At 49.3% G+C, this 26,992-nt stretch overlaps 2 protein-coding genes across 2 annotated transcripts in view; both read right to left on the bottom strand.

The window, feature by feature from the left end:
* The window catches only part of LOC115640848 (zinc finger protein RFP-like), a 1,004,025-nt gene that overhangs the window by 886,315 nt on the left and 90,718 nt on the right, over positions 1-26,992 (bottom strand). The gene's annotated exons all lie outside the window — the stretch shown is intronic.
* LOC115640811 (zinc finger protein RFP-like) lies at positions 1,405-26,421 on the bottom strand. Its single transcript, XM_030543819.1, is given in 8 exon segments — positions 1,405-1,791; positions 1,793-1,950; positions 3,275-3,328; positions 6,971-7,092; positions 7,810-7,832; positions 8,444-8,668; positions 21,758-21,859; positions 25,959-26,421. Coding segments are annotated over 8 exon segments (1,446 nt in total). The 5' UTR covers positions 26,364-26,421; the 3' UTR covers positions 1,405-1,434.

Genomic DNA, 26,992 nt, shown 5'->3' with positions numbered 1-26,992 from the left:
ATTACCCCTTGAATGGCTCTTTAACAGTTCCAGTGTTGTGCTAATGGGTCTGGCAGGCTGGAGACTGTTTCTCTTTTAACTACTAGATCCCCTTCCCAGGAAGACTCAGAGCCTGCAGAAAGGGTCAGAACAAGGATAGGAAAACCAGTAGGGTGGACACTAAGACCCAGTGGGCCCCAAATTTTCAGGTGCCCTACCCCCTGTCTATGCCTACGGACAGCCCTGGGCACCCCCAACCACTTACCACCCTAGGCCACTGCCTAGTTCACCTAGTGGTTGCACTGGCCCTGCCTGACTCTCCCCTCCGCACAGCCACTTCTTCATCCAGGTGACATCTCCCCATTCCCAAAGCCTTCCCTCCGCCGCATCTCTTCCCTGTGGGCCTGTAGGTCGCACTCCCCAGTCCCTGGGTCTCCCTCTCCCAGGCTCCCTGCTGCTGTGGAGCCTCCAGTTTCTCCCCAAATCTCTAATTAATTTATTCTGTGTCCCTGCTACCCCCACATCTGCCTGTCCCCAGCATGGCTGTTAATTCTTCACCAACCCCACATCACTTCTGCCCTGATCCCCTCATCAGTTCTGCCCCTACAGCCCCACATCTGCCCCTATGGGCCCCTCTGCTCCTCCTGCAGCTCCAGGGGTTCTTCCCCCCTTCCCCTCCTATCTCTGGTGCTGCACAGAGGTAGGGGGATGGGCTTCCAGGGGCCACAGAGAAGAAGTATGGCGGCAGAGGGTTGGGTAGACAGGGGTCCACCAGGGGCATAAAGATGAGCCAGAAGGCTGGGTAGATGGGAATTCTCCAGGTCTTAGGGGCTAGGATGACTGTCGCTAGAGCAGGGCTGGCGCTTCCATTTAGGCGACCTAGGCTGTTGCCTAGGGCGCCAGGATTATGGGGGGCGGCATTTTGCCGGGAGGGTGGCAGGCAGCTCCGGTGGACTTCCCGCAGGCGTGCCTACAGAGGGTCCGCTGGTCCCGCGGCTCTAGTGGAGCATCCGCAGGCACGCCTGCGGCAGGTCCACCAGAGTCGCGGGATCAGCGGACCCTTCGCAGGAACGCCTGCGGGAGGTCCACCGGAGCTGCGGGACTGGTGCACGGGGCGGTGAAATGGTCCGGCGCCGCTCCTGGGCTAGAGAAGCCCATTTTTTCATTCCCAGTGGACTATTCTCCCCATGTCTCAATGACACTGTCTGACCCTATATCCCCAGAGTCCTCCTGGCCCAGAGGACAGTGGCAACCAGGCTGCACAATCCCTCGCAAACCCAATGCTCTCTATGGTTTGACAGGCCACAGGCTGCACAGAGTTGACAGCGGAAGTAACATCCCGGGTCATAGAGACAATGTGATAGCCAGTCCACAGGAAAAGGCTAGGGTGTATGAGGCTAGAGAGGTTGATTTCAGGACCCCAGTGGGATATTCCCCCTCCCTCCCCCCTGTATCTCAGGGACACAGTCTGAGCTGGGCTCCCCACCCCACCCAGAGCCAGGGTCGGATTCTCTCCCCAGGGACGGAGCCCGGTGGGAAAATGAAGATCGGGGCCTCATCACCAGCATCGATAAATGTCACCTGCCCCTGGTCACAGTCCAGACAAACCCAGATCCTGCTGGGGATGCGACTCAGGGGCAGGGAGGTCACAAGAGAAGTGAGAACCTGGAACCGACCCCTGCACCACTGCACAGCCCAGATTCCACCCCCAGAGCTACAGCTGATCCATCCCTTCCTCCCCACAGACTCTCTGACTACCCCCACAGCCCAGAATAGTGCATCCCCCACCTCCACCTCCCAGCAATGTCTCCCCCGAGGTGAATCCTTCACAGCCCAGCACACAGCCCTGAGAGATTTGTCTCTCAGCCCTGTCGGGCAGATCCTGCCGTGTGTCTCCCCATCTCACACTTTTCCGATCCTCAGACAGGATGAGGCTGGGATGAGCCGTGTCTGGATCCAGAGTCACATTCGCTGGGGAGAGAGAATCAGAGCGTTAGGGGCAGAGCTTGGCCCTGCGGGAGGCTGGGACCATTTCTCACACTCCCCAGCAGCCCTGTCTTGGCTGGGACAGGCCTGGATCCCAGGGACCTGCCTCTGTCTTGAGCACCTGAGACTGAGCAGAGATGTCACTGCAGTTCCTCACCTGTTTAATAGTAGCCACGTCATTGGTTTCTCATTTGTTTGCAGAGGCTTCAGCTCCCTGCTCGGACTGCTCCATTCCCAGCGGCAGAGACACAGCCAGGAAGGTGTCAGAAGCTTTTAGTGAGGAGGGACCAGAGGAGGCTGGTACCAGCTTTAAACCACAGAGACAACCTTCCTCCCTTAATGCATCCTCCATTCCCAGGCTGGGGAATAGAGAGGAAGGTGCAGCACTGGGGAAGAGCCACTTAAGACCAGAGAGTAGGAAGTGGCATTGGGTGGGGTAGCCCCAGCCCAGAGAGAAGGGAGGGGGGAAACCTCAAAGGGAGAGCATCTCCCCCATCCATGGTAGGTCCATTGGGAGAGCCTAAGCCTGCCCAAAGGAAAGATAGGATGTTGGAGAAGAGTAATGGGGGGAGACCAGAGGCGCCGACTTTGTAATTTTCTGCAGGGGAGCTTGACCTCCTCACCCTGCTCCACCCAAAACCCTGCCCCAACTCCACCCATTCCCCCAAGGCCTCACCCCGCCCCCCTGTACCTCTGCCCCACCCCTGCTCTGCCCCATCTCATCCCATTCTGTGCCCTCCCCAGCTCCATCCCCTCCTTGCCACACCTCCTGCACACCATTGAACAGCTCATCACAGTGGGTGGGAGGCACTGGAAGGGAAGAGGGGAGCTGATTGGAAGGCCCACAGGTGGGTGAGAGGCACCAAAGGAGAATGGAAGGAGCAGCTGCCGGTGGGTGCTGAGCACCAACTCTTTTTTTCCTGTAGGAGCTCCAGTCGTCAAGCACTCGTGGAGTTAACGCCGATGAGGGAAACCCACTCAGCCAGGATAAAGGAGAGGGATGCGTCAGTCCCCGGGGAGAGAGCTCTCTACTCATTCCTCTCAATATAATATTAAAAGTCCTGTCAATGTCTCTGAAAACCCCAGCATCAGAGTTAAGGGTGTTTGGATGCTGCTCAGGGAGTGTGTTTTTGTTCATCAGCACGGGCATGAACTCAGCACCAGTGCTAGTGTCAGGACTGTTTCTGTGACTTCAGCTTGGGACCGTCTCACTGTTCAGTGGGTTTACTTTTAGGGCTGTGTGTGTCATGGTCGCTGTCAGTTTGGTTGGTAACTTAAGCTTATGAAGAGGTTTTCTCTGGAATCTCACCCTGTCTGTGTGCTCCTACGGGTTCCCCTCTTTTTGTCTCCAGTGCAGATGGCACTAGAGGGGGAAAGGAGAAAATAGAAAGATTTCAGGCTTTCATATTTATAACAGCATCACGACTCTGAACTCCTAGAACTGAGTTTTCATCATGACAGAGAAACAGACCAAGAGGCCCAGAGACACACTCAGGTATTTAATATAAACTCATCTGAAACTCTTTCCTCTCTCACTCAGGCATCTCACAGAAATGGAAGTCTCATAACCATTGCAGGACATCGGTCTCTACCGGAAGTTGAGAGTTTGTGAAATCCTGGTTCTAATTGTGATTTGTTGGGTCGGTTTACTCAGCGTCTCTACAGAGAGATGCACAACAGGGCCCTCGTCCTTCATAGGCAGAAATAGGAATAATAATAAAAACATTTTATCCATGTGCAAATTGATGTGGGGGAAGGTTAGCTGAATGGGCCAGATTCCCCCCGTACCAGCAAAAGGAGAGGGAGGAGGAGCCATTTGTGACTCCGCTGTTCAGCGGCTGCAGGGGCTGGTGCAGACCTTGGCACAGGCTGATGAAGTTCTGAAGCCAGCCAGAGTTACATCCCTATGATAATGGGCCCCATGTGTCTTAGCCAGGAGCAGACTGTCAGAGGCCCAGCTTTACATTGCCCACGTCCCTCTATCCCTGCTCCAACCCCTCCCTCTTTGACCTGCTGTCACCACCCCCACCCCATTCCCAGCCCTCTCAGGAACACGCGTTGTGCCTGCAGCTGCTGGGGAGGAGGCACAAGAGGTTCCTGTGCTGGAGGGATCCCTCACCATGGGGGAGGGGAGTAGGGTGACCAGATGTCCCAATTTTATACGGACAGTCCCAATTTTGGGTTTTTTTTTTAAATATAGGCTCCTATTACCCCCCAGCCCCTGTCCTAATTTTTCACACTTGGGCCATGGCTACACTGGAGAGTTGCAGCACTGGTGGTGAGTTTACAGCGCTGCAACTTAGTAACTGTCCACACCTGCAAGGCACATCCAGCGCAGCAACTCCCTGGCTGCAGCGCTGGCTGTACACCTGGTCTGCTTGGGGTATAACGATTGCAGTGCTGGTGATGCAACGCTGCTTTGCAGGTGTGGCCACCAAAAGTGCTGCAATTGTCCTCCAGGGTATTAGGAGGTATCCCAGAATGCCTGCTCACAACAAACCGGAAGACTGGGCTCCCCGAAGCTGCTTATCTAAAAAACAAACACAGCTCCTGCTTGCTGGAGAAGAGGCAGGCAGGGGAATTGCTTTGGAATGTTCACAGCTGTTTGCTTGAGTAGAGAAGTCACAGGGCGGAGGGGGAGGGGGAAGTCTGTGTTGGCGCTCGGAGTGCATAATTTGCATTTAGTGAATAGGAGAGGGGTGGGGGAAGGGCTCGAAACTTTTAAAATGATTGCAGGTTGGTGATGTGTATGTTCCAGTTCTTAGAACTTGCAAGGCAGGGAGCTGACAGCTCCAAAAATCCACTCTCTCTCCCCCACGCTCCCCCTCCCTCCCTCTTTTGAAAAGCACATTGCAGCCACTTGAACGTTGGGATAGCTGCCCACAATGCACCACTCCCAACAGCGCAGCAAATGCTGCAAATGTGGCCACATGCAGCGCTGGTAGCTGTCAGTGTGGCCACACTGCAGCGCTGTCCCTACACAGCTATACGAAGACAGCTGTAACTGCCAGCGCTGCACACCTCCAAGTGTAGCCATACCCTTGCTGTCTGGTCACCCTAGAGGGGAGGGACTTTCTCCTTCTCCACAGCTCATGTGCCCAGACTAGCTGTTGTATGGGACTAGAGCCCAGTGATGGGCTGGGTCCAGCTTTAACAAGTAGCCTTTAAATTTACAATTCTGTCCTTTAGGCACCTGGGTCCTGCTTCTCAGAGGGGCTGGGCATCTGCAGCTCCCACTGACTCCACCTGCAGCTGTCGATGCAACACAGCTCTGGAGCACCTGCCCTGCAGCTCTCTAGTTGGGAGAGAGAAACTCAGGTGCCCCAAATTAGACCATTTTTACTAAATATGGGCATTACTATTGTGACCTTTGGTAAATCTGAATTAATGTGAGACATCCTGACACCTTAGCCCTGCTACATCTGCTGTATTTGTCTGCTTTCCACTAGTTATTCTGTTCAGTATTGAGAATTGGTACAAGGGTCATGCATAAGTTTGGACAGACCAACATTGTGCATTTATATTGCCCGAGTTGGCTTTGGTCTGATTAGCAGTCTGCTTGACATAGGGGAAATGATGCCTAAAGTGACCTTGTTATTAAGTGATGCATTCATAAGTTGCTATGTGGGACAAAGATGTTTTGACCACATGATGTGCTTAAAGACAGATACCCACAATGTGCTGCCTAGGAGCAGTTAAAAATCCAAAAACCCCCATGTGGAGAAAGGGTCAAAGTGACCTATGCATAATCATAGGTATTTAAACCAATTAGAAAAGAGAAAAAACATGGAAATTGCTTGAACAACAAAAGCCCTGAAAATTAAAAAAGTTCATGCATGTGTATTGTATGAGCTATATAAGATAGCTAATCGTCATAACACTCAAACAGGATTAGAAAAGAACTAAAATATATTAATTAGATGTATATAATATGTCAGAAATTGTAAATGCAATGAGAGCTTCATAGGAGAAATCCACCATGACCCACTTATGTCCCAGGAGAAGGCAACTGGCCAGTACGTCTTTCAGTATGTTTATCATTTCTTACTTTCATAGTAATTGCAATTGCAAGGCATCTTTTTGGTAAAAACAAAGGTTTCAGTTAATGAATCTGAGTGATTTGTGTAGATGAGGCTGTGAAACAAACTCTTGTATTAAAGGCCCAGTCTGAGACCTGAAACCTGAACCAAAGTACTTCCAGGCATTGCTAAGCAAAAGCTGGGCTGTGAGCCAGAGGCAGGCCCCGCTCAGAGAAGTTGGCAAGAAGAGGGTTGTTAGAAGCAAGTATATTCACACAAGTGCTAATAAGAGGAACTTGTGCCAAGATGGTACCCGGACATCCTGATACAAGGACACTCCACAGACATAGCAAGGAATAGTCAGGTGCATATTAAAGACAGGGTCAAAAGGACAGCATGATGGATAGATCTGTTTGTTTGAAACAACACGATCAAAGGGGGAGACAGCACCCTAATGAGCCAATGGGCTGTACCTCAATACATCAGTATGGATGAGTAATCTGTCCTGTACTGTATAAAAGTAGGTCCCAGAGTGTGCATCTTTGTCTGGCCTAGGGGGCAGTGGAAAGTCCGGCCACTGCCTGAGCTGGTCTATTGCCAGAGGGCACAAATTCGTAGTATGTCTTGTAGTCTCTGGGAAACTATTACTGTGCTTTATTTGACAATAAACCTGGCTTGGGTTCCTTCATACCTTAATAGAGTCTGTGGTCTTTGCGGGTTCTCTCAGGGTTTGCTGTGTCAGCGATCTGCGCAGAGCTGGGGCAGCACACAGAGGGAACGCATGCACGCAGCTGACTGTTATCATCATTGAACAAGAGCAGAGCACCACACTGGTAGCTACTGACAACAACTTGGACTCCAAGTGTGTGGCATTTTCATCCAACAATTAAAGAGAAGCATAATCTAATTATGAACCAACTGGCCAGAGTCATTCTCCTCCAACAGTGTCAGAGGCTCATCCAAATTTCACATTCTAGATCCCTTCTAGGTACCTTTGAACTTCCTCAGAGTCTCCAATAGAGCAACAGTTTTCTGGGAGAAATCACGCTGTTTCTTATCCAGTTTAGGAGACATCTCCACTGGCTGCTGGAACTTCCCTTCCTCACACCTGGACAGAAACAAACAATGTCACATGGTTATATTTCATTTAGTGACTCATAAGTTCTTGCTAGTGAGATGCTGCTCTAATGGGCCTGGAGTTTGAATTCCTCTGCTTCCCCCAGCCTCAGAGCAGGTGCGCACAGACCACGGCAATGAAATATTCCCCTCAAAAGTCCTATTAATATTCAACTCTGGCCTGGAGAGACAAGCTCTGGGGATAAAAGGGGAATTGAGTCTTTATGGCCAATTCACTCGTTGGCCTCCATGGTCTGAGTGACAGGCGGTTCCCATGTGAAATGCTGTGGAAATCTGACCAGCAGATATTAGACAGACACCAACCCTCCCCTTCCCATCTCATTCTACACAGGTCTCCAAACAGTCCTCAGATGGGACAGACTCTTGACCCCTGCTGTCCTGTGCTGAATGGTAACCAGGGCCCCAGCAGTGATGGGCCCATATTCCATCCCCACAATACTGAGGCAGCCAGTCCCCCAGCGATGTGACATCTCTAGGAAATACTTGGTCAGTTTTTCCCACTGTATGGATAATTCCAGAGTCTTCTGAAGAAGGGTGAAAACCTCACGAGTAAGTTTATTGGAGAGATTTGTATCCCAACATATGACTTTCCCCACACATTTTGCTGTAGAGCCCTGAGGGGATGTGGTGCTAATATCATTTCCAAGCTCTTTCCCAGCATTATGAATTGTGAGGGAGAGCCACCTACCTGCTCAGGGTGCTTCTGACATCCTAGAGGAGAAAAAGAAAGAGAATGAATTTCAGTCCCACCTGACACACTTAACATTCCAAAGAAGAGATTTTGCAAGTATGAGGAAAAGAAGTTCTGCCCTGGCTCTAAGACCACGTGTTCGCTGAGCTAATGGGGCATTTCCATCTGTAATATCTATGAGTCTGTCACTCTGCAACGAACAATTGTAATTCACATGTCAGGAATGCACATGCTGAGTTACACTGAGGGTATGTCTAGACTACCCGCCGTATCGGCAGGTAGCGATTGATTTCTCGGGGATTGATATCTCGCATCTCATCTAGACGCGGTATATCGATCCCTGAAAGCGCTCCCGTTGACTCCGGAACTCCACCCGCACGAACGGCGGTAGCTGAGTCAACAGGCGGAGCCGCAGACATTGATCCTGCGCCGTGAGGACGAGAGGTAAATCGATCTAAGATATGCAACTTCGGCTATGTGAATAGCGTAGCTGAAGTCGAAGTATCTTAGATCAATCCCCCCCCCCAGTGTAGACCAACCCTCAGATCGGATTTCTGGACTCCAGTGATTATAATTTAGGAGCTGTCCTGTCCTTGTATTAGGATCTGAGACATTTCTCATTCAGTATCACCTGCAGAAATTCACTTGCTGGCTTCTGACACTTCATCTCCATCGCACTGATCAGCTCACTGAGACGGGAAATCTCCTTGGAGAGTTTAGTGATATTTTCATTCTGTATCTTTACAATCTCCTCGTTCAGCTCTGCCAGCTGGGCCAGCAGGAGTCGCTTTTGTTCCTCCAGGAACTCCTGCAGTTGCTGAAATTCAGACACAATCTTCAGCCTCTGGATTTGTGTCTTTCTCTGTAAAATAAAATGAATAAATAAATAGAGCAAGGGCTGGTCAGGGATATGGCTGGAGCTTGGGGTCCTTTCATGGAGTTTTGAGTGTGCAGGCGGGAGAATTGCTTTGCAAAATTCTAAATCATCTGACAATGAACAATATCTTGTGGTTACTAGAGAGGATTTTCTCACACCTTTCCATGTCTGACATGGATTTTATATTTCAAATTACTTTGTTTCAAAGTCCGTATTTTTATATAATTATATACATATCTATTTTTAAAAATGGTCTAAACTGAAACAATATTTTGATTTTGTCAAAATGAAAACGTTTCATTTTACCAAGAATAAGACCGTTTGCATTGTGCTGAAAAAAATTTATAAAAAAAATAATCTTTGATTCAACCCAATTTTTTTTTAATAGCCAGCCAGTGAAAAAGATCCAGTATATGCTGAGCTCTACTCAGAACCACACTGACAGACAGGTGGAGAGAAAAAAAAAGAAAAAAAACTGCACTCAGGCAGAGAGCTCTTGTGGCCAGGTGCCAACTCACTTCCTATTACCTATGTATAGCAGTGAGACTTATAAACCTTTTACAGGTAGAGCAGTTAGAGAACAGCTACTAAGGGGGATTTTACAGCTACTGGCTGTTTATAAAAGGGAGTTCTCTCCCCTCTTCATTTATCACACACTCCTCAAATCACAGACGGTGTTTGCCAGCCTGGTTCAGGTCGGGTCCACACTGGCTGGGATTTCTTCCTGGAGGTTTAGGAAAACAGAGTTAAGATACATGCACCTTTAATTTTACTACTAATTACATGAAGAACCAAACAGTATTTTCCATATTAAGGACTACAATGACTTAGAATACAGAGACAAAGAGTCCTGTGGCACCTTATACACTAACAGAGGTATTGGAGCATAAGCTTTCGTGGGTGAATACCCAATTTGTCAGACGCATGTATTCATCCATGAAAGCTTATGCTCCGATATCTCTGTTAATCTATAAGGTGCCACAGGACTCTGTTGCTTTTTACAGATCCAGACTAACACCCCTCTGATACTTAGAATACAGGGACATTTTTACTTGTCTGATTCTGGGAAACAGAGCCATAACTAGCTATTTTTGCGCCCGAGGCAAGAATATAAAATTACACCCTCCTTCCCTCCATATAATTTCCTAGGGTGGTATGGCCGTCCTTTTTTTGGTTTGCTGCTCCAGTAACCCTGCACCTTGTTTTTTGCTATTGTTGTTGCTTTGCTGCTTCAGCTGCCACTTCTCTCTCCCCCACATCTTTTTCTGTGCCCCTCAGCTTTGTGCGCTCGAGGCAGTGCCTCACTCGCCTCCCCCATGTTACAGCACAGCTGAGAAACCTTCCCGGGAAAGTGCATCAACCACTTTGTTAGAGGATCCTGAAATGTGTTGTATCTCAAAAATCAAAGTCTTGAATTGCTAAACTCCACTGAGGAAGTTTTTTTGTTAGTCTCTTTGATTGTGTGCAGGTAGAAATGCCATCCCTAAATGTATGGGCATAGCTTCTCCAGAGCATATGCAATTGCGTAACATTCTTCTTCTGAAACTGACCAGGGGCTTTCCCTCTCAGAAAGTTTTTTTTGCTGAGAAACATGACAGGATGGAATTGTTGTTCTGGTTCTTCCTGCATTAAAACTGCTCCTACACCGCACTTGAATGCATCTGTGGTTATAATGAAAGGTTGGTCAAAGTCCAGTGCCCTTAGTACAGGGTCAGATGTATGGGCCACCTTAAGCTGGTTAAAGGCTTTCTGACACTTCTCAGGGCATTGAACTGCATTTGGCTGTTTTTTCCTGGTTAGGTTGGTCAGTAGGGTGGCAATTTGGCTGTAGCATGGTACAAATTGCATGTAATACCTGGCCAAACCCAAGAAGGATTGGACCAGCTTCTTTGACTTAAGGACAGGCCAATTTTGTATAGCATTTACTTGAGTCTGTAGGGGGTTGATAGTTCCTTGACCCACTTGGTGTCCAAGGTATGTTAACCTGTTAAGGTTTATTTAACACGCTGGGGCCTTAATGGTTAATTTTGCCTCCCTTATGTGCTAGAAGACAGCTTGGAGATGTTCCAGGTGTTCTGCCCATGAATCTGACAATATGGCCACATTGTCAAGGTAGGGACTGCAAATTCCCTAAATTCAGCCAGAAGGTTATCTGCAAGTTTCTGGACAGTGGTGGGTGCATTTCACAGTCCAAAAGGGAGCACATTAAATTAATAATACAGCACTACATGGGTGAAGAAGGCCAACTTTTCCTTGGCTGGGTCATCTAGCAGCACTTTCCAGTACTCCTTAGTTAAGTCCAAGGCAGAGATGAATTGGACATGTCCCAGTTTCTCCAATAGCTCATCTGTGCATGGCATTGGATAGTTCTCTGCGGGAGTTACAGCATTTAGCTTATGGTAGTCCACACAAAAGCATATTTCCCCATCTGGTTTGGGAACCAGAACCACTGGAGAAGCCCATGCACTCTCAGAGAAGCCGATTACACCCATCTGTAACATGTCCTTGATCTCCCTTTCTATTGCAGTTTTGGCTTGAGGAGCCATCCAGTAGGGTTGGACTCTAACTGGGAGAGCATTAACTGTGTCAATGGAGTGGTACGCTCGTTCTGTCCATCCTGGAATGGCTGAAAATATTGACGCAAAGCTAGTGCACAGCTCCTGGATTTGTTGTCGCTGCTTACACCCAAGGATTGTGGAAAGGCTCACCTCTTCCACGCCACCGTTGCTTTTCCCTTCATAGTAGATTCCTTCAGGCCACTAGGCATCATCTCTTTCCAGGGCTGTAAACTGGAGAACCTTGATTTCTTGGGAATAAGAGGGCTTTAGAGAATTAACATGGTATACTTTAGATTTTAGGGTAGGGTCTGGGAATGCTATGAGGTAATTAACAGCTTCTAGGCACTCTCGGAACATAAACGGCCCCTCCCACAATGTTTCCATCTTATTGGCCTGGAGCGCTTTCAGGACCATGACTTGGTCACATACTCCGAATGAACGCTGTCTGGCATGTTTATCACACCAGGCCTTCTGCTCTTGTTGAGCATCCTGTAGGTTTTCCTTGAGCAACAGCTAGGAAGTCTGAGGGTGTTTTTCACGTTGCTTACAAAATCCAAAATGTTAGTTCCTGGAGAAGATGCAATCGCCCTCCCATTGCTGCTTCACCAACTGTAATGATCCCTTAACTTTGTGACCACAAACGAGTTCAAAGGGTGAAAATCCCAAACTGGAATGTGGTACAGCCCTGTAGGCAAAAAGCAACTGCTGCAACACTAGATTCCAATCACTGAAGTGCTTATTTATGAATTTACATATCATGGCCCCCAAAGTTCCATTAAACTTCTCCACCAGGCCATTTGTTTGATGCTGGTAAGGGATGGCCACCAAGTGTTTCACCCTATGAATTTCCCAAAAATGTTTCATGGTCCCTGCCAGGAAGTTAGTTCCCAAATCCATAAGGATGTCGGAGGGCCAACCCACTCTGGCAAAAACGTCTGCCAGTGCTTGGCTCACACCTTAAGCTCTGGTGTCGCTTAGAGCTACTGCTTCCAGCCATTGGGTGGCAAAATCCATGAAGGTCAGTATGTAGTTTTCCACTGGGCATCTTTTTAGGGAAAAAAAAAAACCAGAATATCCACAGCTACATGCTGAAATGGAACCTCAACTATGGGCAGTGGTTGGAGAGGGGCCTTAACCTGGTCTTGGGGCTTTCTCATCCTCTGGTATACCTCATAAGACCGGACGTAGGTAGAAACATCCTTGCCCATTCCCTCCCAGTGGAATGACTTTCCCAAATGGTCTGTAGTCCTATTCACCCAAGCAAGGGCCACTAGGGTGATCATGGGCTAAGCTCAAGAGCTTTTTCCTATACTTAGTTGGAACCACCAACTTTCTCTGAGGAAGCCAGTCCTCCTTGTGCCCACCAGAAAGGGTTTCCCTGTATAAGAGTCCTCCTTCTACAACAAACCTGGACCTATTAGAAGAGCTGAGAGGTGATGGGTTGCTCTGTGCTGTTGTCCAAGCTCCTTTGAGACTTTCATCTGCTTCCTCCTCTGTCTGGAAATGCTCCCTGGCTGCTGGAGACATTAGTTTCTCACTGGGTTGGGGACTTGGTCACACTGGAAGCGATGCAGGTGATGGAAGTATCTCCATTGACTGCACTGCTCTCCACTGGTGCACTAGGTTGTATTTAAGGCTCCATTTGAGCTTCTTGTTCTGTTTTAGTTACTGCTGCAGGTGCAGGCTCTGCGGTATCCTTTGGTGCAGGCTCCCCTGACTCTGGTGCTGACTGCTCTGCCAGTTCTGATTCTTGGGCTGGTTCTGGCTGGGTCCCAGGAACTGGATCTACAAGTTCTGCCATAGACTCTTGTCATAAACAGATAGCTAAGGGTTAATGTCTCTTTCACCTGAAACACCTGACCAGAGAACCAATCAGGAAACCGGATGTTTTCAACTTTGGGTGGAGGGAATTGTGTGTCTGAGGTCTTTGTTTTCTGTCTGCCTGCTTTCTCTGAGCTTTGGAGAAGTAGTTCTGTTTTCTAATCTTCTGTTTCTAAGTGTAAGGACAAAGAGATCAGATAGTAAGTCATATGGTTTCTTTTCTTTGGTATTTGCATGAATATAAGTGCTGGAGTGCTTTGATTTGTATTCTTTTTGAATAAGGCTGTTTATTCATATTTCTTTTAAGCAATTGCCCTGTGTTGTGTCATCTTAATACAGAGAGACCATTTGTATTTTTTCTTTCTTTTTTATATAAAGCTTTCTTTTAAGACCTGTTGGAGTTTTTCTTTACTTCAGGGAAATTGAGTCTGTACTCACCAGGGAATTGGTGGGAGGAAGAAATCAGGGGGGAGATCTGTGTGTGTGTTGAATTGGCTAACCTGATTTTGCATTCCCTCTGGGTGAAGAGGAAAGTACTTTTTGTTCCAGGACTGGGAACAGAGAGGGGAAGCCACTCTGTGTAGTTTCACAGAGCTTGTGTCTGGGTATCTCTCCAGGAGTACCTGGAGGGGGGAAGGGAAAAAGGATTATTTCCCTTTGTTGTGAGACTCAAGGGATTTGGGTCTTGGGGTCCCCAGAGAAGGTTCTTCAGGGGGACCAGAGTGCCCCAAAACACTCTAAATTTTTGGGTGGTGGCAGCAAGTACCAGGTCCAAGCTGGTAACTAAGCTTGGAGGTTTTCATGCTAACCCCCATATTTTGGACGCTAAGGTCCAAATCTGGGACTAAGGTTATAACATGAGTGGCAGCTGGTGGGATCTAGACAGAATCCAGAAGCCAGTAGGAATATTATATTTTTCTTTTCTCTGCTAAGGGCTTTTTAGCAGAGAGAAACAGTTGGTTTTAAAAGTGAACCAGAGAGAATTTTTTTTTTCTGCTCTCTCTGGCAGTTTGTGGCTTGCATGTTAAGCAAGAAGTCGTTAAGGACTATCACGGGTCTTTTGTCACACAATAGCACTCCCATTGAGAGTCATACCAGCACTATATGAATGCAAATAAAGTGGTTTTTCAGGTTTACTTCACATTGAAGATTAGCTAAAGGCACTGTTGCTAGGCAGACTTCAGGAGGCAACAGAGAGCCTGCAGTTCAGAAGAGAAACACCGGAGGGCACCCCAACACAAGAAAACAGGAATCATGACTTCTAAGGCAAAAATTGAGGCCGAAGAGCAATTCAAAGACGCAGAACACAGGCGACAAATGGAAATGAAAGAAAGAGAAGAACAGATCAGAGAGGCCGCCTACCAAAGAGAACAGGCAGCCTACCAAAGAGAACAGGCAGCCTTAGAGGCAGCACATAAAAGAAAACTAGAAGAAGAAGAGGTGGCCTACCGAAGGAAACAAGCAGAGGAAGAGTTGGCCCACCGCCGAGAAATGGAAAAACAACAAAAAGAAGATGAAGAGAAGGAAAAACAGAGAAAGCATGAACTGGACTTGGCAAAAGCTGGGCTGCATGTCCCAGCCAACCCTAACAACCCGGCGCCAACTATTGCTCCACAGCACAGGAAATATCCCACCTACAAGGCAGGTGATGACACCGAGGCCTTCTTGGAAAATTTTGAAAGAGCCTGTCTTGGGTACAGCATCCCCGAAGACCAGTACATGGTAGAATTAAGGCCACACCTCAGTGGACCTTTAGCAGAGGTGGCAGCTGAAATGCCTAAGCAGCAAATGAATGACTATAAACTTTTTCAAACCAAGGCCAGATACAGGATGGGGATAACCCCAGATCATGCCCGTCGGCGCTTTAGAACCCAAAAGTGGAAACCAGAGGTGTCATTTCCCAAACACGCCTACTACATTGCAAAAAACTATGAGGCCTGGATAACAGGAAACAACATTCAAACCTTGGAAGAACTGAACCTCCTCATACAAATGGAGCAGTTCTTGGATGGTGTACCTGAAGACATCACACGGTACATACAAGATGGAAAACCCAAAGATATCGCTGAGGCGGGGGAGATTGGAGCCAAATGGATGGAACTGGCAGAAAGCAAGAAAGCTACTGTCAAGGGGAACGATTACCCCAGGGGGCACACAGACCATAAACCCTACAACCGAGGACAGCCAAAGACCCCACATACCACCCAAGTAAAGCCACAGACACCCTACCCTTCCACCTCACCAGTCTCCAGTAACTCACCTCGGCCCAGTGACCCATCAGATGGAAGATGCTTTAAGTGTAATGAACTGGGACATATCAAGGCCAACTGTCCAAAGAACACCATGCGAGTGCAATTCATTACACCACCATCACACCAAAGATCCCCAGGCCCGGATGCCTCTCAAATACCCTTGGAGCGAAGGGAAAATTTGAGAGTGGGCGGAAAGAAGGTTACTGCGTGGAGAGACACGGGGGCACAAGTCTCAGCTATCCACCAATCCTTCGTAGACCCCAAATTCATCAACCCAAAGGCCAAAGTTACAATTTACCCCTTCATGTCACAAGCTGTAGACTTGCCTACAGCTCAACTGCCTGTCCAGTACAAAGGCTGGTCAGGAATGTGGACTTTTGCAGTCTATGACAATTATCCTATCCCCATGCTACTGGGGGAAGACTTGGCCAACCAGGTGAGGCGGGCAAAGAGAGTGGGAATGGTTACACGTAGCCAAACCAGGCAAGCTTCCAGACCCATTCCTGTTCCTGAGCCGTCCACAGAGGCCCCGTCTGTGTTACCAGAGACCCAGACAGAGGTAGTGGACCCGGATTCCATGCTTACCACTGAAACAGCCACAGCATCTCCAGTCCCAGGCCCGGAACTGGAACAGCAACCAGCACCAGCAAGTGCAACCACATCTTCAAACTCAACGCCAGAGGGCGCCAGCGAGCCAAAACTGGCAGAAGCAAAAGACAGCCATACCCAAAAGGCTCAGCTAGAGCCTGAAATACCCTCAGGTGCACCAGCGGAGAGCGGTTCACCAGCAACGGAAACAACCCCATCACCTACATTGCTTCCAGAGGGACCAAGCCCAAGTCCCCAGTCTGAGGAAGAACTGGTGACCCCAGCCTCAAGGGAACAGTTCCAGACTGAGCAGGAAGCAGATGACAGCCTTCAGAAAGCTTGGGCGGCGGCACGGAGCACCCCACCGCCTCTCAGCTCTTCTAATCGATCCCGGTTTGTTATAGACCAAGGACTTTTATACAAGGAGATTCTTTCTGGTGGACACCGGGAAGAATGGCAGCCGCAAAAACAGTTGGTGGTTCCAACTAAGTACCGGGGGAAGCTCTTAAGCTTAGCCCACGATCATCCCAGTGGCCATGCTGGGGTGAACAGAACCAAGGACCGGTTGGGGAAGTCCTTCCACTGGGAGGGGATGGGCAAGGATGTTGCCAAGTATGTCCGGTCTTGTGAGGTATGCCAAAGAGTGGGAAAGCCTCAAGACCAGGTCAAGGCCCCTCTCCAGCCACTCCCCATAATTGAGGTTCCATTTCAGCGAGTAGCTGTGGATATTCTGGGCCCTTTCCCAAAAAAGACGCCCAGAGGAAAGCAGTACGTACTGACTTTAGTGGACTTTGCTACCCGATGGCCAGAAGCAGTCGCTCTAGGCAACACCAGGGCTAACACTGTGTGCCTGGCCCTAACAGACATCTTTGCCAGGGTAGGTTGGCCCTCTGACATCCTTACAGATTCAGGGTCTAATTTCCTGGGAGGGACCATGGAAAAACTGTGGGAAAATCATGGGGTGAATCACTTGGTTGCCACCCCGTACCACCATCAAACCAATGGCCTGGTGGAAAGGTTCAATGGAACTTTGGGGGCCATGATACGAAAATTCATCAACGAATTCTCCAATAATTGGGACCTAGTGTTGCAGCAGTTGCTGTTTGCCTACAGGGCTGTACCACATCCCAGTTTAGGGTTTTCACCATTTGAACTTGTGTATGGTCACGAGGTTAAGGGGCCATTACAGTTGGTGAAGCAGCAATGGGAGGGGTTTACGCCTTCTCCAGGAACGTCTGGGGTCTGGTACCACCACCTCTAGCGGGGTCTCATGGCCTGTGGTATCAGGGGACACAGAATGGGTCCTTGTAGGAGGCTCAGAGAAGGAATTAGATGTGGAGGCCTGTTTAGCCTGGCTGCAGGTCACCATCCCCAACCTTTTTGGTTAGCCTCACATGGTTGGCTAAGTTTTCTCCCAGCAGCATGGGAATGGAATAATCGTCATAAACTGAAAGAGTCAATATTCTTGACCAGCCTTTGTACTGGACAGGCAAATTGGCTGTAGGCAAATTAAAAGAGTTGGCCTTAAAGGGTTGCACTGTCACTTGGGCCTCTGGGTTGATGAATTTGGGGTCCACCAGGGATTGGTGGATAGCTGACACCTGTGCTCCAGTGTCTCTCCACACAGTAATCTTCCTCCTGCCCAAACTCAGTTTTCCTTCATTCTGGGGGTATTTATGAGGCATCTGGGCCTGAAGGGTCTTAGTGGGACTCTGGGGTGATGAGTTGTAGTCTGCTGGTGCTCTTGGGGCAGTTGACCTTCACATTCCCCAGCTCATTACATTTAAAGCCCAGCTTTAAAGCTTACTATGGGCTGGGGCAAGTTGGGTGGTTGGAGAATAGGATGATGGGACAAGAGGGCATCTGGGAGTCTCCCTGGCTGTGTGAAGGGCTCCTCCTTGTAAGGTGGGGCCTTGGGCTGACTCCAATGGTGAGGTGTCATCTCAGGTTGCCCCTTCTGGTATCTTGACCAACTGCTACAAGCTCTCTTCTCCACCACCTCCACTCATTTGGTTCTGATCTCTCCCACCTCGATTACAGTTTTGGGCTTCCCATCTAGGATGTACCTTTCTATTTCCTCAGGAACACCCTCTAAGAACTGCTCCGTTTGTATAAGGAGACACAGATCTTCCAGAGATTTAACATTTGCTCCAGATATTCAGGCATCCCAATTTTTTACAATGTGGTAGGCGTGTTGGGAAAATGCCACATTTAGTGTCCACCTTAGAGCTCTGAACTGCTGACAGGCATGCTCAGGTGTTAGCCCTATCCTAATTCTGGCCATTTGTTTAAAAAGTCTGTACTCGTTCATGTGTTCTTTAGGCACTTCAGCTGCCACCTTTGCTAAGGGTCCACTGAGTTGTGGCCTCAGCTTCACCATATACTGGTCTGTAGGGATATTGTACCCAAAGCAGGCCCTCTCCAAATTTTCTAAGACAACCTCTGTATCATCACCTATCTTGTATGTGGGGAATTTCTTGGAATGAGGAGTGGTACCTGGAGGACTGTTAGGGTTACCTGGTTGACCTAGCTTAGCCCTTTCCAGCTCTACGCACTGCAGCTGTCTCCACTTCTAAGCGCTTCGCCTAAATTTCTGCCTCCAAGCGCTTCATCTCTGCTTCCTCTTCCAAATGCTTCCTCTTAGGAACTGTCTTCCACAGTTAGAACTCAGTCTGGGTTAAGGGCATCTTGGCACCATGGATCTTGGGTTGGGGAGGGCTGACCATTCCCTCTAGGGAAATCTCCAGTCCCGCACCCCTTCCTTGCATTTCTGTCATGGAGCTGGATGTCTGGGCTTGATCTGGGTCTGTCTTCTCTGTGGCATGCTGCTTTGGGAAGACTGGTTGATCTAGGGTTTCGATGCCCGACCACAACCTCATGCACAGGGATGCCATACTCTAGCCTAGCTATTTCATTGTCAAGAAACAAACAAAAAAATAAACTGCTTGTTGGACTCCCTGTTTTTGCAGACTGAACCCTTTGTGTGCTTGTTCCCCTTCAGGCAGGGAAGAAAAGGGAAAAAAACTCCCTGGCTTTGCAGGCTGCCAAAAGGAAAAATGTGTCCTTATAAAATCCTGAGGTCTGTGCCTTTGGTTCAAAATGATCCCACTTCTATCATCATGTCAAGACTAATTCCCCACTCTGGCACTTCGAGTGCAGAAAGTGGGGGCCTGCAAGGACTCTAAAAATTAATTCTTGCCACTCCAGGCTGGTATTATTTACAAGGTTACAACTTTTATCGGACCTTGGGGTGGTAGATGCTGCCACCACCCAAGTGCAGAACCCCTTTGAGAGCCCAAGAAGGAGTATTTGGAAATTCCTTCCTGTGGGGTACCCTCAAGCTCTTTCACCCTCCCTTCCCCCTCCGGGGAAGAGATGGGAAAGGGGAAAAAAGGAAATCAGCTAATTAAACATGTGCACAAACCCCTTAAGACACAAAAATCCAATTCTGTTCTTAAAAAAAAGGTAAATTTTATTTAAAAAAGAAGGAAAATACACCTGGGAACTCAGGCTATAGCTAGATTTCAAAAGAGCAACAACAAGGATTAAGAACCAAGAATAGCTTTCTTGAGGTTCAGCTTAAAGGCTACAAGTAAAACAGAAGCACCTGAGGTTAGCACAGAGGCATTTACAAGCCATAAAGGGATAAACCTAATCACGTCTTCCTAGACATTTCCTGATCTACTTACAAATTTGGGGTTTTAAATGAGTTGTTTCTAAATGATGACACTGATGATTTTTTCATACTTGACCAAACCTTCTTACAGCATAGCTGCTGCCCTGTCCGCCTCTCCCCAGGAGAGCAGACAGACAGACGAAAAGGGAGTCTTCTCAATTTAAAAAAGTTCTAGCTTTTCCATTGGCTCTTGTTGCCAGGTGCCAACTCACTTCCTCTTACCTATGCATAGCAGTGAGCCTTTTAAACCCTTTACAGGTAGAGCAATTAGAGAACAGCTACTAAGAGGGATTTTACAGTTACTGGTTGGCTGCGTGTTCATACAATGGAGCCCCCCCGCTGCCCCTTCATTTATCACAGCCACAAAAAAATCTGGAAATTAATTCATTCATAATAGAAATGAAAGCTTAGAATCTGGAAGGATCATGTTGCCCTTTTTGGGCCCTCTGTATGGATGTATGCACATATATATACACACAGTATCCCAGGATCATGAAGCAGCAGAAAAAGTCCACATTCCCAAAGGCCACAAAGCAATCATTCACAAGAGTGACATGTGAAGGAAAACATGGAATAAAAGAAAAAACTGTAATTAAAGAGAAACTGAATTAAGACATCAGGAGGATGTGAGCTGTAGTGAAAATAAGAAAAATCAACATCTCTGGACAGCACCCTCAGGCATACATGGTGAATGACAGGAATGGAGAAATTGTCAGAGCAAAGAGACTGTAAGCCAGAAGGTTGCGGAGGGATATAACCCACCATCACACCCAGAAATCCGTGGCTTTATTTAAGCTGGAACTTAGAACAGTAAACAAAGATTACACAAGAGGATTCATCAAGATATAACTAAACATCCTCTAAACTCTCAGCTGACAGTCAGAGAACTGTGAAATGAGAAGTGAACATGTAACAGTGGAGGTTTGTTCTAATGAGTTGGATTTTCTAATTCTAAATGCTCTTATTTCATTCATGTTAATTGTTATCTATGAAGTGAGTTTAATTAGTTAATATACAGTAAATAAGAATTTACAGTAGTTTATGGCAGTGGTTTTCAACTTCCGGTCCACAGACCCAGACAATATCAAAGAGGTCTGCAAAAGACTTAGGGTATGTCTCCATCTACAATTTTGCAGCGCTGGTTGTTACAGCTGTATTAGTACAGCTGTATAGGGCCAGCGCTGCAGAGTGGCCACACGTACAGCAACCAGCGCTGCAAGTGGTGTTAGATGTGGCCACGCTGCAGCGCTGTTGCACACCGCGGGGAAGGAGACATGCTTGGAGGGGGGGTCGGGGAACGCCAGAGCAAATCGCGGGGAAAGAGACCTGCTTGGAGGGGGTGTCGGGGAACGCCAGAGCACACCGCGGGGCTGGAGACCTGCTTGGAGGGGGGGGGTCGGGGAACGCCAGAGCACACCACGGGGCTGGATACCTGCTTGGAGGGGGGGTCGGGGAACGCCAGAGCACACCGCGGGGCTGGATACCTGCTTGGAGGGGGGGTCGGGGAACGCCAGAGCAAACCGCGGGGCTGGATACCTGCTTGGAGGGGGGGTCGGGGAACGCCAGAGCAAACCGCGGGGAAGAAGACCTGCTTGGAGGGGGGGTCGGGAACGCCAGAGCACACTGCGGGGATACCTGCTTATTCCACAGAGGTCAACAAAAACGCTGGTGAGTGTCTACACCTGATGACCAGCCCTGGTGATCCAGCGCTGGATCCTCTACACCCGAGGCACAGCCAGCGCTGCAAACAGGGACCTGGTAATGCCCTGCAGGTGTGTACACATCCTAAGTTGCAGCGCTGTAAACCCCTCACCAGCGCTGCAACTCTGTAGTGTAGACAAGGCCTTTGACTGAAGACTGACTGAACAGAATTCAACTATACACACAGATAATCTATTTCCAAAGGAGTCTACACCTCCATTCAAAATTTGCAAATGCAAAAAGGTTGAAAAACCACTCATTTATGGTGTAAGCCTAAGTAGTAATTTCTGTGAAAAAAACTAATTTTCATTTATTTGTGATTATTCCCCACTGAATGGATTTCTGCTTTACCCCCAACTGATTGGGGTAAAACATAATTTGGCCTCTAGATTGCCCTGGCCTCCTCTTATTGTTCAGATTCAGAACGCCTCTCCATCTGGCTCCTCACAAATACAGGTTAATAGTGACGGGCACCTATCAGGTATTGTCGTCTTCTCTTCTCCCCACTCACTTTACATTGCAGCAGCTTCTCTCTCTCTTCCCTCAGAGTCTGCAAATGGGCCTGAATCTTTTCCTGAAGAAAGAAAATAAATTTGAGTGGTGTTATTTTTAGTTGTAGGAGTGTGTGTTGGGGGGGTGGGCAGGAGCTGGCTTTTCCAACATAAGCACTCTGCTGATGAGTGGAGAACTCAGTAAGTTTAGGATATCAGAGATATTAAGGAAGTGGAGTTTAGCATTGCAAGACTCACCCCTGTGGCGCTTTCTGCTCTCAGCCTTGGAGCACCCACTGCAGACACTGTATCCCTCCTGGACCCTGGTGCCCCTCTATCTTGGGTGCTTCCCCCTGGCAGTACCCCTTCAGCATTTTCGGTTTCCCCCTCCCCCTGGGAACCCTCAACCCCCTATCCCACCTCCCCACAGTATATGGCTACTGCCAGTCACCATCTAGCCCCTGTTCACTGGGGCAGACTGCAATGTACACACCATGCATCACTGGCAAGGGGAGGGGGGTGCTGGACTTCCTGCCTTTGCCAGACTACCCTTCTGTAGCCCCAGAACCTTTTCTGGCCTTTAACAAGGCCTGCAGCGGAGGGGAGAGGTTCTCCAGGCTGGAACTGCCCAGCTCCTCTGGCCTTTCCCCCAGCCCTGCTCCACTCTAGATACCTTTGTCAGCTCCCAGGCAGACCCTTCTCCCTCAAAAGCTAGAAAGAGACTGACTTAGCTCCAGCCTAGCAGCCCCTTTAGAGGGCCAGCTGTGGCCTGATTGGGGAGTGACCCCCAGCTGAGGTTGCTTTCCCCAGTCAGCCCAGCTTTTCCTTCCTGCCACAGCCCCCTCCCAGGGCTGTTTTAAGCCCTTTAAGGCAGGAGTGGGTGAGCACCCTCCTACATGGAGTCATATTCCTCACCTTTGCATCCCACCCCGGCACAAAGTGGCGGGACCTCCTGCCACCTCTGGAGGGTGAGGAGCCCCGGTGGGCCAGCCTCTACTCCACCCTGGTCCCGAGGCCCGCCGGGGATACCAGTTGGCGGCTCCTTCATGGGGCCGTGAGCACGGGCGTGTATTTGGCACAGTTTACCTCTGTCCAAGACACTTGCCCCTTCTGCGGCGTGAGGGAGACCCTAGCGCACGTTTACTTAGAGTGCGCCAGGTTGCAGCCCCTATACCAGCTCCTCACCAATATCCTCTTATGTTTCTGGCTGCACTTTTCCCCTCACCTCCTTCTCTATGCACTCCCTATCCGTGGCCCCACAAAATCGTGGGACCTCCTGGTCAACCTCCTCCTCTCCCTGGCTAAAATGGCTATCTACGCAACCAGGGAGAGGAGGTTGGCCGATGGAGACTCCAGTGACTGTGGGGCTTGCTTCCGCTCCATGGTCCGTTCACGCATCCGGGCGGAGTTCCTCTGGGAGGCGTCCACTGGCTCCCTTGACGCCTTCAAGGAGTAGTGGGCACTGTCCAGGGTTCTCTGCTCAGTGCCCCTGTCAGGCTCCCTTCTTATGACCCTTTGACAGCACTCTTGTCCCTGTTCTTTTATTAGTTGTCCCCCGGAATCAGTCGGTTTCTGAGGTCCCGTAGATCCTCCCCTTAGGCTATGGGGGGGATCCTTTAGCATTGGGCGGACTTCCACCCGCCCAGTTCCCAGAAACCCAGTAGGTACATGGAGTCATATTAATGGACACTGGGAGTGTTTTATTTTCAGACTCTTTGAAATTGTTTGACTTTGTTACTCCATTGATTTACACCAACAGGAAACTGGCATGCGGTGAGCAGTGTGTGTGTGAGAGGAATTTGTGAGGGAGGAGGTGGAGGAGAGGAGGGGTGCAGCGAGCAGAGAGTGGGGGTGGAGTGGAGCGACTCACCAGGCAGCAGGGGGTGGAGGAGGCCTTAGGGAAGGGACAGAGCAGGGACAAGAAGAAGTGGGGCGACCACAGCCCAGGCATCCAGCACCGGGTTGGTGATGGCTGTGCCAGGGGCGACTTAGCCTCCCCTTGTTTATTATACCTGCTGACTATGGGAGACTGGGCTGTAGATTCTCCCCGTGCCGGCTGCCACTCAAGCACCTAAAATATCCCCCATAGAAAAGTAAAGGCACCTAAATCTGCACCAGAGAAAATGGACAGCTTTGAAATCTGGAATGGTGACCCCCCCGATGACCTAACACAATGCTCTTTACTTGTCCCCTACTGCAACCCTGAGTTGTTTCTTTATCCACCTGTTGCAGATCGTCTTTGTTAGACAGTGACTGTGAGCTCTCTTTGCCTGACTTGTCTGTACAGTGTCTGGGACAACAGGGCCCTAATCCCGTATTCCAAACAGAAATTTCAAGACTGGGATTCTCTTCCTGTGCCCTCAGGAGACATGGAAGAGGGACAATGCTGATCACACGGTGGCTGGCCCTATAACAAGAAAGATGTCTCTGCCCCACTTGTGATATAGCCAGTTCTCTTCTCCTGATGGGGAAAATGGGGAGTGATGACTGGTGGCATCATGTGATTTAACCAGGCCTGAGGTAGGTAAAACAGAAGTCTATGGAAGGCCAGAGGGAGGAGGACTGTGGAGAAGGCAGAGGAGGCCTTGGAGCATCCTTGGGGTGATAAGGCTGAACTCCAGACTAGAAGTCCTGAAAGTCACTGCTGGGAGAGTAGGGGTGTTACTGGCCCCAAAACACCTTTGTGGATTATTTCTGGAAGCCTCAGACAGAAACTGAGGCAGAGCCCCAAACCAGGAGGGGGCACTCTGGAGGCCATGACCCTGCTACATGCCCCATTACTCTGCTGCCCCCTCCAACTCAGTCCCTGCTTCCTGCATCAGACAGATTTACTAGGTTCTGCAGGATGGGAGCATCACTCCAGTCCCCTCCTGCATCTCATGAAGGAGGGTGCAGTGCAGCTCCCTCAGTTCCTGTCTGGGTGAGGAGCTTTGCAGGAAAATGATGAAGGGGATGTGGGCCAAGAGGACATCCCCAGCTACATCCTTCTGCTCTCTCAGCCCCAAGGACAGGAGTACCACAGACATGGTGTTAATAGGTTTGGGAGACGGTGGAAGTGGGGAAGGGCAGAGAAGTGGGGGTCCTTCACTGCCCACTCCACATATGGGGAGCAGGAGGAGTAGGGTACGGGTTACTCACTCCCCCACACTCCAGCATATCAGCCTTAGCATATTTATTTAGGGCCACACTTCTCCACCTGCACAAGCCTTTGGAGGAGTCCCAGTTGCTGGGAAACCTATTTAGGCCTGAAATCCTTTGTTCCTCTCCAGTGGAGGCTCACTGAGGCCATGTCTACATCTAAAATTTTGCAGCGCTGGTTGTTACAGCTGTATTAGTACAGCTGTATAAGGCCAGCGCTGCAGAGTGGCCACACTTACAGCAACCAGCGCTGCAAGTTGTGTTAGATGTGGCCACACTGCAGCGCTGTTGGGCGGCTTCAAGGGGGGTTCGGGGAACGCGAGAGCAAACCGGGAAAGGAGACCAGCTTCGCCGCGGTTTGCTCTCGCGTTCCCCGAACCACCCTGCAAACCGCAGGGAAGGAGACCTGCTTGCTCAGGGGTTCGGGGAACGAGAGAGCAAACCGGGAAAGGAGACCAGCTTAGCCGCGGTTTGCTCTCGCGTTCCCCGAACCACCCTGCAAACCGCAGGGAAGGAGACCTGCTTGCTCGGGGGTTCGGGGAACGAGAGAGCAAACCGGGAAAGGAGACCAGCTTCGCCGCGGTTTGCTCTCGCGTTCCCCGAACCACCCTGCAAACCGCAGGGAAGGAGACCTGCTTGCTCGGGGTTCCGGGAACGAGAGAGCAAGCCGGGGAAGGAGACCAGCTTGATTACCAGAGGCTTCCTCAGGTATGCTGGGATACCTGCTTATTCCACGGAGGTCAAGAAAAGCGCTGGTAAGTGTCTATACTTGATTACCAGCGCTGGATCACCAGCGCTGGATCCTCTACACCCGAGACAAAACGGGAGTACGGCCAGCGCTGCAAACAGGGAGTTGCAGCGCTGGTGGTCCCCTGCAGATGTGTACACCTCCTAAGTTGCAGCGCTGTAACTCCCTCACCAGCGCTGCAACTTTCTGATGTAGACAAGCCCTGAGTGGCTGTCTGGGGCTCAGGGAAACCCTAATGCTGGGGGAAGGTGAGTTTCTCAAGGCTCTGGCTTTACAAATAGTTGGTTATTTCCTACCTGGAATTCTTCAGCAGCTTCCTCTGTAGGAATGACAGTGTGAACTCTGTGCTCCTTGGATCTGTCACACACCAGGCAGATGAGGATTTCGTCCTCTTTGCAGAACAGTTTTAGAGGCTCCCTGTGTTTCTCACACAGACTCTCTGGTTCTGGTTGCAACCTGAGTTCTCTGGCTGCTTCCACAATATTCCTGAGCTGCCTGTTCAGCCTGAGGTTCCTCTGGGGAAAGATCTCTCTGCACTGAGGGCAAGAGATGTCTGTGTGGAATCCCCCCCAGCACTGGGTGATGCAGGCTCGGCAGAAACTGTGATCACAGTCTAGAGACACTGGATCTTTAAAATACTCCAGACAGATGTGACAGATCACTTCATCCTGGAGAGTTTTTGCTGGATTCGCAGCAGCCATGGCTTCCAGTGCAGGAAAGAGACTAGAGAGGAATTTACTTTCACTTTCTTCTGCTCAGAAATGGGTTGATCGAAGTTTGCATTTTTATTAGGCATTTCTTGTCTGGGTGCGGTCACATGCTGTTTGTTTTTTGTTGATTGAAAAGAATCTTTGAATGAAGTGTGATGACCAGGGCCCTACCAAATCCACGACTGTAAAAAACAGAAATGTGAAATCTAATCTCTCCCATGAAATCTGGCTATTGTTTGAGAGGGGCAGGGCTGGGGGTGTGACGTTATTGACACAAACTGGGACCGTATAGATCATTGTTGCAACCAAGGTCCTGTAGTGGCACCGAATCTTGTATAAAGGGGGTCAAATAAGGTGTCTAAGACAAGGTTATGGTTTGCTGGTTATGATTATGCTATCTGTAGGCATGTATCATTTTTGTATTTAAAGTTATATGTATTGACTCTATACTGTCTGTATTTCAAACTTGTGCTATGCCTCTGGGTGATACCCCAGACAAATTGGTGTCCGCTCTGCCTAGCCTGCTTGATGGCCCATTAAGGACCATCAGCTATACAACTGACCCACTGAGGCCATGTCTACATCTAAAATTTTGCAGCGCTGGTTGTTACAGCTGTATT

This window comes from Gopherus evgoodei, unplaced genomic scaffold (assembly GCF_007399415.2).
Source record: "Gopherus evgoodei ecotype Sinaloan lineage unplaced genomic scaffold, rGopEvg1_v1.p scaffold_32_arrow_ctg1, whole genome shotgun sequence".
Lineage (NCBI taxonomy): Eukaryota > Metazoa > Chordata > Testudines > Testudinidae > Gopherus > Gopherus evgoodei.
This window is presented reverse-complemented; position numbering and strand designations above follow the sequence as displayed.